Genomic DNA, 14,912 nt, shown 5'->3' with positions numbered 1-14,912 from the left:
ACGGGAAGATTCCAGTCCCTGGAACCCTATAGTTTATTGTTTGGGACGTTCAGCTGAGTGAGTGGGGACAATCTGGATGCCTGCCTTGGTGACAGCAAACATGGCCACAGGTTTAAATATTCCGTGAGTAATTTCTCAGCCCAAGTGGGCTGCAACTGGGACAGCTGAAGGACACTGCAGCCCCAAAGCAGGTGAGGACAGCCCTGGCAGGTTCGGCATGTGTCACTGACTTCTTCGGAGTAACAGCAACACACCCACCCACCCCCGACTGATTCTCCCTCAGCCAGGCTGGCGGCAGGTCCAGATTTATTCAAAATGAGAAATTCCTTTGTCCACCATTCTGAGAATGAGATTTCATTGCAGAGGGACAAAAACCAAACACAATGGAAAGAAACAAAACACAACTCCCCGACTTGTCAGCTCTCCAGCCCTCCTGCTCTGTCCCGTTCGCATCTGCCAGGCTGGGCTTATGCCGTCCTTCTCCATGTGGGAATCTGGCTCACAGCCAGTGCCCCTACCTGATTACTCATCTTTCGGGGGTTCCCACATTCCCTCAACAGGGCATTTACATGGGACAGTTTTATGTTTGTGGGGTTGCTGTCTTCTATCACATCTCAAGTTATTTTGTGGCAGTGAAAGCGGGTCCCCCACCTTGTCGGAACACAGCCTGACACTCAGGGCACCTGAATTAGACATAAATCTGCACCTCCATGAGGGAGGCCTTTGTCTCCCCTGTCAGACCCAGGGGCGTTCCTGCAGAGGGCCATGGTACGTCTCCCCCACAGCCTACAATTTCCTACCCGCTCCCTGCTCTGCAGAAATCTGCCTCTGCATGATGAGGGTGAGTGTGGAGAGGCATGGGGGCATCCCAGAAGTCAATGGCAGTTGGTTCAGTGACTCCCCAACTCTCACCCCAGCAGACCCCTCCTCCAGCCTTGGCTGGTCTGCAGGGATGCTCTCCTCCTGGCTGTGTGGCCTCTGCTGCGGACTAGCCCTCTTAATCACTGGCTCAGCCAAGACAAGGTCAGAACATTCCAAGTTAATGTTTTGCTGAGAAACTTGAGAGACTAAGGGAGAAACAAACCAAAGCCCTGGTGATGGCATAAGGGGCAGATGGGGGTCTTGAACTCGAACCCAAAGGGTACAAGAGCCTGGCTTTTGCTGGCTCCAGTGGGGTGGTTCAGCCTGCATGTATGGCCCTTCCTGCCTGGCTTCCCACCCATCTCCGCTGGGGTCTCCTGGAGGAAGGGTGTCCTCTGCAGCTGGTGTGTGGCTGGTCAGCCCTTTAGGAGTATGATCTCTTGCTCTAAGGCCTAAGTTGCTGTTGTGATCTGATCTACCCAGTAGTCATTCACCACAGCTCAACAACGTGCTTTTCCTGCACCGAGACATCACCCTTTAACTTGCTGTTCCTCTCTTTCCCCTGGGGACCCAACTCAGCTGCCACGTCCCAGGCTTCGCTGTTTGTTCCTCGTTCCGGGGGATTTCCAAACTTGCCCAACAGAATGGCAACAGAATTTACTCTAAAATAAATCTAATCATTTGCTTATTGAAATAGTCAAGATGACAGTACAGATGAAGGTCTTATTTTTCAACAAAAAGATTTTTTTTTTAATTGGATAAGAAAATGAACCTGAAAATAAGCCAGTCTTACTCTGTGTCTTTGTCACTCTGATGATAAACTAGGCTTAAGTTGCTCTACTGGGGCCTCCGCTGGACCTGGGTGGTGAGTGCACCAATTGATCACTAATCTGTGGGTTCTCCACCCGGGCTCATTCATTTCATCACACCTAGCATGTGAGTGTGCCACATGCTTGTGGAGGGCATTTGGAGATTCCTTTGCAGAAGTTCAGGGACACAGCAGTTTGGAGTTGGACCCATGTCAGACCCCAAGTATGCAAAAGATTCTGGTGCTTTGCTAACAAGCCCCCAACATATGGAATTAAGAATAAAAATCATACTAAATCATATACTGTAATTATTAATTTTTGAAATGAAACGAAATTCACATGGATACAGAAATGACAATATTTTTTGGGTTTTCTGATCTTCCTCTCTGGCTGTTCCCTGTTTTGCTGGTGTTCCCTGTTTTCCCTGTTTTGCTGGTGTCCCAGGCTCAGGCCTGGCTTGTCAAGTGAGGGAAATGACCTGGAGAGTCCCCAACCCGTGCAGGGAGCTGCTGTGCAGAAGGAGCAGCCAACACTGGCCGGGGTTAGGGGTAGGGTGTGGGAGAGGTTTGGGTTGGAGCTCCTGGGGTGAGGCAGGGCCTGGGCTGCTGCGGGAGCTGGGCAATTCAGACTGGGGCCCGCAGTGTATGTGGAAGAAGTTCTTCGTCTCACCGTCAGAGGGCAGGTGACAGCTGGAGGAAAGAGGAACCCTCCCCCAACACACAATTTAGGGGCTTCCTCCCCAGGTATGAAAAAGGTGTAAAGAGGTGGTCTAGCTTCTGGGCTCTCTGCTGTTCTCCCTAGAACTACCTAGAGCCAGGCTTTGTGGCCGAGGAGGGGAGAGGACACTTTGGGCGGAGGACTGAATGCTGGTGCCAGAACCTACACTCCCCGTATACCCTCTGAGGCTGTGCCCAGCCTGGGAAGGGATGGGAGCCAGTTTGGGGGCCTGGGAACTGTCTGGGGCAGCCTTGGGGGCTGGGGCTCTGCAAGGAAGGCTGGGTTGTGTGTACTGGGGAGGGAGCGGCAGTGACCCGCAGGGCTCTTGGTCCCGTGGGCTGGGAGCACCTGGGTGGGACCCTGACTGCACAGAGGCCAGGGGACCTTCTTGCCTCTTGGTGACCCTGGGTGAGTGGGAGAGCAAATCAAAGAGGGTGGGATGTAGCCGATCAACTAGGGCCTGAGCTGTTTCTTATGAGAAGGGGAGCACCCTACCTCAAGCAGCCCCATCTCCCATCCAGCGACAGGCCCCATTTGCTTGCCCTCCTTTAGGATCAAAGGCATCCCCCACCACCCATCTTAGCAGCCCCTTTCTTATTCATCATCACGCCCACCATGGGGCCTGGACTTTAAGGCAGGCTCCCTTTCCGTTGCCTTGACAACTCTGAAAACAGAGAAACGGAATGAACAAAAAGCCCGTTGGGCCTTTGGCTGTCACCAGAGACACTTCCTGACTGCCCTCTTCCCATTCTGAGGAGTGCCCAGACACGGGGGTTCGCTCCTTTTCACTTCTTCCCCAGGACACCCTTCCAGGTGTTATCTATGGCTGCCAAGAAGGGCCAGGGATGTCCTGAGACAGGGCTCTTCTAAGCAAGAGAGTGAGGGGTCCAGGACTGCCCCAAGAGAATTTCAAGCCTTCCCTTGGAAGGACGTAAAGGCTTTCCTTCTCACTCACTGGGGCTGAAAGTAAGCCTCAGTGAGAAATGGCTTTCTGAAGTCCAAGATATTCCCACCCTACCAGCAATGCTGACAGGGCAGCACCCTGAGTCCCTGGCTCTGCTGATCCCAAGAATTTAATCACAGTGATTGATCTGATTGGAGGCCTTTCTTTTCCTCCCGGGATACCCAGGCTGCAGAGTGTACACTGGCATCTCCTGGAGCCAGTATATCCCACCCTGGTAAAGGGACACGGCTTCAAGCTTATGCCACCCCTTTGGAGAGAGACCTCTTTACGCGGTGGGGCAAGTATGCTTTCCGTGCCTCATCCGGTGAGACCAAGCCAAGCCAAGTATTGATTTGACAGAAAGATATGGATATGCTGGACGCATAATGGTTAAGGGATCCTATTTCCTTCTTTTCCTGTTCAGAGTACACCTCTCCTCCACCCCACCCTGTTGAAAAGCAAAGGCTGGATGAGGGAGAGTGTTCTCATCGGTCACTCAGGGACGCCTCTGTTTCCCGGTCTCCTTGCAGGAGTTCAAAACCATAAAGCCTCTGGGAAAAAGGACCCCCTCTCCCACCATGACAACCTCTCCCAAGATCTTTGCCTCGCTATATATTCTTAGAACCAGTCAATATGATTAATTTTACATGGGCATAATTTCCGGCTATTGTTGTGGAGTCCTCCCAGCCTCACCCATCAATGGTGACATGATACAGTTTCTGGTTATATTGGTCAATCAAGATATTGATATTATTAATAATGGATATCTATATGCTGACCTTTGTCCACACAACTGAATCACTCTGGGCTGGCTGTCACATTGCTTTAAGAGGTATTGATAAGCCCATTACCGGAAGGGCACATACAATTTTAGGTGTATGCTTTTCACTCACCTTCAAGCATCCCCTGTGAAAATTGACCTTTGTTGCATGAACTGGTGTGGGTACTGTGGCATGTGGTATGCAAAAGAAAGTGTATGCATATGCTTGTGTGGTGAATGTATGTGTGTGTGTATGCGAGAGTGTTCACGTGTATGTAAGTGTGTGTGTAAGTGTGTGTATGATGTGTGTGTGAGAGTCTGTTTTGAACACCATCCCTTTTAGAGCTGATCAAATAGTCAATTACAGCATTATAGGGAGGTAGCAGAATCAGAGAGTTCCTACAAATACACTGTGATGTAGCGTTTGATCTTTAGATGCCTCTTGTCTCCGAGGACTTGCGCAAGGAGGCTTGGCTTTATAAGGATATTATTAGGTTGATGCCTCATTCTCTCAATTTACCTGCCAGGCAAGAGACAGCACTCACTGGGAGCAGTCTGGCCAGAACCAGCCACTGGGAGGTGCGCTGAAGACCATGCCGCAGGCTTGACTTTGGGCATACGCTACTCTCAGCCTCAGTCTCTATCTGTACAGTGGCAACAGTTAATTCAGCTCTACTTTCTAAAGACCAGAGAGGGGAAGTTTACTGACCTCAGGCTCTCAACCTTCTGCACCAAAACTTCCAATCATATGAAAGCCTGGCATGCCAGCAGGCCTGATTGATGACATGGTGAGATGTGGCCCTTTAACTTTTAGAGGGGAATGGGTTTGTGTAGGTTTATAGTAGAAGGCATGCTTTTTGTGCTCGTGTGTCTTTGTGCATGGTCACACAGACCTCATTGCTGTGCATCTCTATGACTGCTGTCGTGCCTACCTGCATGGAAGGTGGTGTCAGGGTCAGTGCCTCTATCAGTTCGGTCTACAGTGATCCCATCCTGTTTGAACTCAGACAGCCTCACTTGTCAGGGATGCCCCCTTGCTTGTCCCTGTAAAGGGAAACTGGCTAGCTGGAGAGATCTTTTGGATCCTCAGACATAGTGTATGAATAAACCAGACATGGATTAATTAGGTGTGACTGCATCATTAAATTAGAATAATGAACAAACAGCCACGTATGGCATTCAAATCTGCCTAGAACGACTCCAAGGGTTGCTTTCAAGTAAGTCACCTGTCAGTTTGTAGGTCTTGGGGACTCTAGAGAGTGAGGTTCCTGTCACATCTTAAGAAGTGGCTTCTTTAGGCACTAACTACTCCGGGCAAGGACCATCCTTCAGTGGGCACCAAGACTCCACAACTGAATCCAAACAATGACTTGGTTCAATACAGCATCATCTATGCCCGCTTCAGCTGCGAGCATTTCTCAGTGTGAAATATGACAGTAGCACAGGTGCTCAAGAGATGGGAGGGAGAAGTTAAGAGGTGTGGGCAGCGGATGTGAAATGTATTGATCCCATAATATTTATGTGGATGTGCATATAGTCGCTTGTGCACGTGCATATGCGCATGCACACACACACCCCTTTTGTGTTTCTAGAAACTCCTTTTTCTTCTGCTGATACTCCCCATTTCAGTCAGATCGATTCAAGGGTGAACCAAGTTGTGTAATTTTAGGAACAGCTGCTGAACTGCAGCACCCTGCCCTCGGAGGACAACCGTTCTCACAATCCTGGTCCTTGGACACAGTGGCTATGCAGAAAGGATTGTTTGTCTTTAACAAAGAGGAGGAAGCCTACAGCTAACAGGGAAGAAAATGGGAAACTAGCTTGAGTTGCTGGCCAGCTGTGGAATAGCCTAATACATCGGGGCTTTGTTCGAAAGATGTGTTAAGTATCTAGAAACCTTTGATCTGTAGCCACTCTTAACAAAGGTGATAATTAATTGAAACAGAGTGTATTGCAATAAAGTAACATTGCGGTCAGTTTATGCATTGTCCAGAGCTGGCCTTCGGAAGTCTCTGTCAATTAAGCTCTTGTTGGAGGCCAGTTCATTATCAATTTTTTTCCTGAGTTTGATCAATATTTTTGGCTGTTCTGTCCCCACAGAAGCAGGACTATGTCTGTCTCCATGAGGGCACCCATTTATTTCCATCTTGCAGATGGCCGCATAGGATTTGTTCCTGAGCTGAGCTGCGGGGAATCACTCTGTTTGAAATTCTCAATCAGCTCACGCTAGAGGAGAAATACAAGGAAGGATAAGAGAAACCAAATGTGGACAAGTAGAAGGGGAGAAACCCTACAAATGGATGGTCCTGAAAACATCCCCTTTTACTTTTTTTTTTCTTTGAGACCAGGTCTCACTCTGTTGCTCAGGCTGGAGTGCAGTGGTGCGATCTCCACTCACTGCAGCCTCCACCCAGTCTCAAGCAATCCTCCCATCTCAGCCTCCTGAGTAGCTGGGACTACAGACTTGCGCCACCATGCCCCACTAATTCCCCTTCTACTTTTGAGGATGCGAAAATCAAGGCAATCATCTTGGGCTTCCTACCTGACTTCCTTCTTTGTTCCTGTGGGTAGGGCTGCGGCTTGGGCTTTATACCCACCTAGGGCTGTGGGGAACTTGATGGGTGGAGATGGAGGAAGCTCTTAGGGCAAGTACATCAACACTGGAAATTCCTCTGCTGCTTTTTCTACCCGTGTAACTGTTTTGTGTGTGTGTGTGTGTCTGTTCTGGTACCTTTAACTTCTCTTATGTTGCCAAATGGAACACTTATCTCCTTCAGGCCCCACTTTGGAGTTTGGGTGGATATCTTAAATGGCAGAGAAGACAGAAAAGGAGAGGAAAGATGATGAAAGGGCTTCAGTGAAATTGTGGGGGGTGGGGGGGGGTGATCTGTTCTACTCCCCTAGGCTGTTTGGGTAGGACTGGATGCCTTCTGCAATTCTTGGAGAGGCTATGTATCTACAGGCCTGCAGGAAAGGAAGAGGTAAAAGGAGCAGATTTTCCGCTCTTGTTATAGAGAGCCCGAAAGGAGGGCAACCGGCTCCCTGCCACGCCCTGCTTGGATTTAGGTAAAATGCAGTATTCTGCTTGGAGGGCCTGACTTGACTGAGCTGGTCAGGTTGTGTGTGTGTGTGTGTGTGTGTGTGTGTGTGTGTGTATGTGTGTACACTATAAAAGGAAAGTAGCCTGGAATACCAAGGAGCAGTGAATAAGGTGGGAAATGCAGTGGGTGAAGGGAATTAGCTGTGGCTGGCCACTCAGATTCCAGATGGAAGGTCATTGCTAAAATGAGTCAGTGGGTGAGCAGAAGCAGGCTAGCCTTGAAAGGGTGATGGGTGGGGAATGAGGATGGAACCCTCCTCCAAACCAGGACTTCTGGATGGGAATATCAGACAGATAAAACAAAAAATACACCTTCACACTGGGACGTGGATCATTGACAAATCCAAGCCAGGAGTTCTGAGGTGGATCATGTATGTAATGATGAGGACAGCGTCATTCTTTCCAGATTTTCCCCTTTTCTCCATCACCCTTCTCCCTGATCCTGCATATAGACTTGCAAGATTAAACTGTCCCTAACATCATCTCCACACCACTTGCATCTGTCATCTCTTCTCTGTGTGTGTGTATCCACACACACATGCTCACTCCAACACCCACACAGCTGCAGCATCTTCCCTCCTACCCACAGACACATAGGTTTTTACACCCTTTAGCTCTTCTCTCTGCATGTCACATGGGATTTCCCTTCCAAGTTCAAGAGCTGCTGCAGTTTCAGCCACTGTAAACGGGCACTCCCAGCTTCTAGCTGGCATTTTGACCCTACAACTTTCACTTTTTTTTCTCTACCTGCAACCTTGGGCCTTATTCTCTGTTGCACTTCTGTCCTCTAGAGCCTACTTATCCCAGATTCTCTTTAGGTGAGATCCCTCCTGGGTCAGTTTGGAAACTGACCCTCTCCTGATGACGTGGAAGGTGTGAGCCCTGGACAGAGGCAAAGTTGAGACCAGCTCTTTTCTCAAGCAAAAAGGTAGTATCTTGGATATCTTCCAAGGCCTCACTCAGAAGCCCCTCTTCCTTCATGATATAGATGCTGTAATAATGAGGAGGAAGATGCTAATATTAGTGATGATAATGGCCATGATCAAGTTGCTGGAGTGTGGCAAGATCACTGGGCAGTGGGAATACCCTGGGACATGAGCTCCCTGATAGAACTCTAAGAACTTTACTACATGAGTGTGTATGGGGCATAGCAATGGCATGCAGTTTTGTCATTGTTTTCCTTTGCGTTGTTTTATGGCTATGATTTCATTCAATAAAAGATTTTATTTTGTTGTGTTTGAGAGGCCACAAACATCAAGCCAATTGGAGCAGGTGATGAAGGGAGTGAAAGTATACCAAGGGGGCTTATTTCAACTCAATCTAGAATTCCCATTAAAACTGTGTGTGCTTGGGGATGGGAGGGAGGTTGCTAACATCTCCCTGTTGAATTGCACTGAAATCTAGGCCAGCCCTGGTTTCCATATGTGTGGGATGTGCTTAGTCATGCTTGCACATGGAAACATATACGTGCATATGTGCATATTAATTTATCTCTGTGTTTGTTGATTCCAAGGAAGTCTGTTTAAAAGACAAATGAAATTATGCATAAGCAGCAAATAACCATCAGTCTCTTAAATAAGCTAATCATTTTCTAATATTTTTTCTTTGCTCTTAAGTAGGACACTTACCAACATCTGGATTTTGGAGTTTGTTTTAATGGTGATTGTTGCTTTGATGTGCTTTAGGTTTGTAATGATTGCTATTGATCATTTTCTTTGGTGAAACTTGTTTTTTAAAAAATGCTTTTCTTGTTTTCTGATTATGGCTATTCAGTTTTCCGTATCTCTGACAAGGCAAATCTTTCTTTTAAAAGCTATAGGTGTGTACCCAGCCATTCTGTCAGCCTTTTCCCTTGGACAGAACTGAATTTTTATTTTTCAAAGTAATTTTTAAGAAGTTCATCTTAATTGAGCTCATGCCCATGCTAATACTTCAGCTGCACTGTCTCTTAGACTCATTTGAAAGTGGAAATCACATAGAGCTTCACAGTTTTAAATCACCTATCTACAGCAGAAAAAAAAATCCCCAAAACCCCACAGAACAACGAGCCATCTTGGGTAAAGTCAAGCGGTGGAAATTCAGTGTTCTGAGAATTATTATATCTTAAACACAAATACAAGACATAATTTTATGAAGATGGTCACAAATCACCAAAACATATTCATACCTCCGTCCTTCCTCCTTCTCACAGCTAAACCCCAAATCAAGGGGCTTTAGGCATTTCCTATTCAGGTGTAGTTGAAATAGAAGATTGTGCATGTAGTGGTGAGTGTATTTTAAAATGATACACTCTCTGGAGCTAAATCCACAGAAGATTCTATTACTCTGTCCCCACCCTCCTTCTGGATATAGTGTGGAAGTATGAGGGGCTGAAATCCCTGCAGTTGTGGCTCCTGGGCTGAGAGGCCCCCAGGCTGCCAGTAGAGTATATTTTCCTCCATGCACCGGAGAAAATCTCAAAGCAGAGTGGTTACCCAGGCACAGATCTGTTCTGACTGGATAACAAGAAGGACTATGATGTGGACTTGGCTGTTTAGATTAAAATGCATCGCAGGCTCTGGGAACAAGCACACATCAGTAGTAAAGGCTGTTTAAACCTTTGGGGACAGTCCTATGTTTAGATTACATTAATTCATAAATATTATACTAAATACCACTTAAATTGGACTTAAATGACTTCAAAGATAATGCATTATAATATGGCTATCCAGAGAGCACTAGTCTTTATATCTCCCAGTAACTCAGTCTTTGCTGCCTCCTATCCAGCTAGATAGGACCAAAGTTATGAATGGATTGCTGATTTCTCCATGTGTGATCCACTGTATAAGTGAGTGTTAACAAGTATGGGTATGTGTGCATATATGTGTCTTCAGTCACTGCCTCTTTTTGTTCTATAGGAAATGAAAAGAAGGAAATAGAAATAAATTAAAAATGAGAGAAAGGAAGAATTGGACTACTGGGTGACCTGTTCCCTTCTCCCGAGGAGAAAAATTTTACAAGAAGGGGTAAAATTGGCCCTCAGCTCACTTCTGCTGCTACCCGAGGAATTCATCTCTTTTCTCTTTAATCAGTAGTACAATGTCTTTCTCTTTGGAGACTGGAAAAACAATCTTTCCCAAAGTGCTCTAATGGGGGAGAAAAGAAGACTCTGAGTTGTTCCGGAGAGTTTGCATTAAACTCAGTTTTCTTCCTTGGGTGTTGTTTTTTTGAATTTTAATTCTGGGCTTTTTTCTTCCTTTCTCTCTCTGCGTAGCACCCAGATACCCCTCTCTCCAATTGCTTTCTGGCCTCCAGGGGGTAAATTTACCTTTATAGTAATCACCCCAGTCCACAGCTGCTCTTTGCTGCCTCCCCAGCCCAACAGCCTTTCTCTGATATGGCTGGGTTTGCTCCACAACACCCACCCACTCCCTCCTCCACAGACTCCCAATTTGACTGGAGTAATTGCCTTTTAAGGTGCACTCTACGCATGGCAGGTATTCCATTAACCCTTAGAACTCCCTCCTTCTTTAGATATCTGAAATGGCAGGTGGCCAACAAATGGAGACCCACCTGAAATCTCAAGTGCTTAATTTAGTTTTTACTTCTTTTTCTTTTCCTTGTGTCTTCTTTTTTCTTTTTCTTTTTTTTGCCAATAACATAAACATGACATCCAAACTGGAGGCCAGTGTCCTGTGTCTCTCAATTTTGTCCCATATGATTCATTAGAAGTTAGAAATTAAAGAAGGGGAGCGCAAGAGCCACAAATATGCCCTGAAACCAGGCTTAACAAAGGCACGATTCTATCCCTAACCTTATGTTGTCAATTTAGAGATGGGGAAATCTAGAAACCAAATGCAACCCTCCTTCCCCAAGCCTCATCATGCTTTTCAACTTAACAGTAATTAATCACCAATGGCAAGCAAGTAATTTTTTAAGGTGGCCGGAGGCTTATTTTATCAGGATTAGCTAATAAATCAGGCTGCATCAATGAAGAAGGAGTTTAAACTCTTCTAGGACTGAATAAACCAGACCTCAGAAACGGTCTCATTTATTTAGTTCTCTGAGAGCTTGCAAGCACTGTTAGGGACATTGTGGCCCAACCTCAATTATAAAAATCAGAAGGATGGAGAAGTAGGAAGTTTCACTGGGAAAATTATATGCTCAGGCTCCGAAGGGTGAGCTGCGACAAGGAGGAACCCAGTATGCCGGAGCCACTGGGCCTGCCTGCCACTGACTGAGACAGTTTAGGGGAGAAATTATTTAGAAAATGAAGTTTTGTTTGTCCTAGGAATTCTGGCCAGATTATCTATCTATCTATCTATCTATAATATATGTAATATATGTATTACATATATTATAATGATAACCTTCTCTACCTCCCTAATGCAAATGATTAAAATTCTACTTCTTTGCTATTACATGAGACAGTCCAATTACATCAGAAACGAAGTGATGATATCAGGGATTGTAGAAAAGAAACCAAGGAATATTGTTAAAGTTTATCTTCATTTGAAATGAAGAAGCAAGTAAAGTGCTTTAATCCAGATGCCATATGAAGCCCAGCTCCTCACAACTGTCTTTTGCCTCTAGTGGGTTCTGATTTTTTTAACTTTAAAATCTTAAATCACCACAAAAACTGATCATTAAGATGGGCAAAAGGTCTCCCTACCTGTGCTTTCTAAATTTTTGTTATTACTATTTTTTAAAACGAGGACATTCAGAATAACAAAGGTTTGATACAAACCTTGATTAGCTTCTAGGAAGCTTGATTGGAAGGGGAGAAAACTACAAAGATATGGTTGACTTGAGAGGGAGGGAGGGAAAAGAAAGTGTTTTCTTTTTTTTTCTTCGAATATTGTTTTGAAGACTGCCTCCTCATTCCACCTTTCCAATCTCTCTTTTGAACAGACAGACATTTTCTCCATATTGGATAAAGGTTGGTTTCTCTCTCCATTACAGCCCCCACCCTCACCCCACCCCAACAAACCCAGTATATTTCCATTCTGCTGTGTTTTTGTGTTACTCAACATGCCATTAACTTTAAGATTTACTCCTCAGCAGGCAAGCTGGAAGATGCTAAAGCCAATAAAAACTGCTCTCTGGGACTCCAACTATGAAGAGTTTGGAGCTCTGTTTAGTATTCGAACGAAGGGAGGGCTGAAGAAAGAGGGTGGTTGTGATAGTGAAAATCGCTGCTGCTTAGAGAGCCAGACAGCTCCGCGCTCTGCACCTAATGTGCTGGAGGATCAGCTGTGTCCATAGCCCATTTGTGGCCAAGGATGAGGCTGCTCTCTATGTGGGGGTGGGTGTGCGTGTGTGTTTTCATCTTTAAAACCACCAGCTGTAACAGCATCTTCGGCGGCTCTCCACACTACTGTTTATTAAAAACGGAACATCCATACACATCCCCTACAACTTCCTTAGCCCTGTGCTCCTTCCCTGCCTGGCGATCAATCTCTCTCAGAAAGCATTTAACTTGCCCACATAGCTCCAGCACCGATTCATTCCCGCTGTACATCCTATATATTACTGTTAGGAAGCGGAGCACTGGGCTAATTTCGTCACCCACCAGCCACCCACACACATTCTACAACTGAACACGTTTGGGGCTCTGCTTTAAAGATAATAAAACAAGGAAAAAACGGCAGGCTGCAGACAATTCCCATGACCACTTTCCTAAAAAGTTGCTGGGTTTTAATTCTTTGATTATTCTGTCTCCCCTTCCCCCAAGCACTCATTGCCAATGATCGCTTCAAGGGAAAAATAATGTACTATAAAGCTCTCTGCATGGTGAGTTTGGGATAAATTAGGGTACACCTTTCAAAATGCAAATCTCGCACACACATATTTTTTTCCCCCAAAGCTCCGCTTTCCTGGGAAGGGGACTATCCAGGCTTGCCAGACCTCCACTCCACCCAGGGGATGGCTGGTTCCTTGCTAATTCTTGCCTGAGGTTTTATCACTGGTTCCTTCAAACATCCACCCCCCCAACCCCCAACACACACCACCATTCACACCACAATCAGATTACTGAGGCACACAGCTCGACAGAGAGAGTTTACTGTTACATTTAAATAAAAATATCTCTTTGAATTTGTCACCTCTCTCCCTTTTAGACGGCTGCGCTCCTGCTACTCTGGCCCGGAGCAAAGGATGAGGAGACCATCTCGTTTAGTATTTCAGCACCACTGCGATGGACAGCACCCTCGGTCCCCGGCCAGCCAGGCGCCCGAGAGTCGGTCCGCTCAGCGTCCTGGGCTCGACCGGTGCAGCCTTCCCCATCCCAGTCTTTTAAGTCGCTGTACCCAAAAACCCAAGCCCCGTCTCCTCGATCCCCTCTCTCTTTCTCTTCATCGGCGCCCGCTGCTCTCTCCATGGCATCGTTCCTATCAGCACCTCGCCCAAAACCCAGCCTTGCCCCAGCGAGCAGCTCCCCGCGCACCCCAGCTCTGGTCTCCGCTGCTCGAGCGCCTCCCTCCACGGCGCCCGCCCGAGGCTTCCCCTCGCTCAGTCAGCCGCTCGTCAGTCGCCGGCCGGCCGGTCGGCCGGCCCGCCCGCTCCTGCTCCCCGGCAAAGTTGGGAGGGAAAGGTGCACTCACCTTTGTGCATGCCTGTGAACCTGTCCTTCAGAACCGTAAGCTCGTAGATTTTGCCAAACTCCTCGAAGAGGGGCTTGAGGTCCTTCTCATCCAGGTTGCGGGGGATCTGCCCAATGAACAGCTTGATGGCATCGTGGTCCTTCATGGGAATGGTCGACGGGTTCCCCGGGCTGTGGCTTAATCCGTTCATGTGCCCGGCACTGCCCGGGCTGCTGCCGAGCCCGTTGGTACTGAGGCTTGCGTTGTCAGCCTGTCCGTTTGCTAACGTGGCCATCTTTATATACATAGAGAAAATCTTCTTTCCTTTTATTCTTTCTCGCTCGCACTCTCTCGTTCCTCTCGCTCGCTCGCTCGCGCTCACACACGCACACGCATACACACACTCGGGTTCTCTCCCCCTCGGTTTCTCTACACCTCGCTCTCCGCTCGCTCTCTGCTCTCTCTTTCTCCTCTTCTCTCGCTCGCTCGCGCTCGCGCTCTCTCTCCGCTCTCCCCCCTCTCTCTCTCCCTCCCTCCCTCTCTCTCCTCTCTCTCTCCCTCTCTCTCCCTCTCTCTCTCCTCTCTCTCTCGGTCTGATCTGATTTTTTTTTCTTTTTTTCTTTTTCTTTTTCTTTTTTTTTTACATTGAACAGACAGGATCTCTGTCCTTTCCGTTTAAACAGGCTGGACCGGTTCAAGTTCCCAGCCAGACCAGGGGTGGGGGCGGCGAGTGTGCGCGCGCGGAGGAGGGCGCGGGGGGCCGGGAATGGGCGCGCTGTGGGGGCTCGCGCCGCGGCGGGCGGCGGCCGGGGGCAGGGCGGCGTGGGGCGGCGCCGGCCCCACCGCGCCTCCCCCGTCGGCGGCCCCGCGCCTTGGCGGTGGTACAGTCCGAGACGGCCCCCGGCTATAAATAGCGCCAGGCGCATGGCTCTTCGGGAGGCGCTGAGATTCCGGGCCCGGCGGCCGCGGGGAGCGGGTGTCTGTGAGGAGCCGGGCAGCCGGCCTCCTCTCTTTGCCTTTCGGGGGTTCTTTTTGTAATAGCAGCAGGTGTAACTTTTTGTATTTAAAAAACAGTGATTTTTATTTTCTTGTGGGTATGTAGGGGGGCTTTATCCACCAAGCTATGCTCTATTAGGGCGCCAGGCGGGCGAAGCAAAGGCAG

General features: G+C 47.7%; 1 protein-coding gene across 38 annotated transcripts in view; it reads right to left on the bottom strand.

The window, feature by feature from the left end:
• CELF4 (CUGBP Elav-like family member 4) overlaps positions 1-14,381 on the bottom strand; it is a 320,371-nt gene extending 305,990 nt beyond the window's left edge. For 31 of the 38 annotated variants that reach the window (XR_004429188.1, XR_004429189.1, XR_004429194.1 and 28 more), the window contains exon 1: positions 13,772-14,345. Coding sequence is in view for 30 of the 38 variants with exons in the window: in XM_033177901.1 (XP_033033792.1) it covers positions 13,772-14,057 (286 nt within the window). In the remaining 8 variants the exon portion in view is untranslated. Of the gene's footprint in view, positions 1-13,771 lie in introns of all 38 variants that reach the window. The other 7 variants (XR_004429192.1, XM_033177907.1, XM_033177931.1 and 4 more) reach the window with 1 other exon arrangement.
• Between the last annotated feature and the right edge of the window lie 531 nt (positions 14,382-14,912).

This window comes from Trachypithecus francoisi, unplaced genomic scaffold (genome assembly GCF_009764315.1).
Source record: "Trachypithecus francoisi isolate TF-2019V2 unplaced genomic scaffold, Tfra_2.0 Lachesis_group19, whole genome shotgun sequence".
Lineage (NCBI taxonomy): Eukaryota > Metazoa > Chordata > Mammalia > Primates > Cercopithecidae > Trachypithecus > Trachypithecus francoisi.
This window is presented reverse-complemented; position numbering and strand designations above follow the sequence as displayed.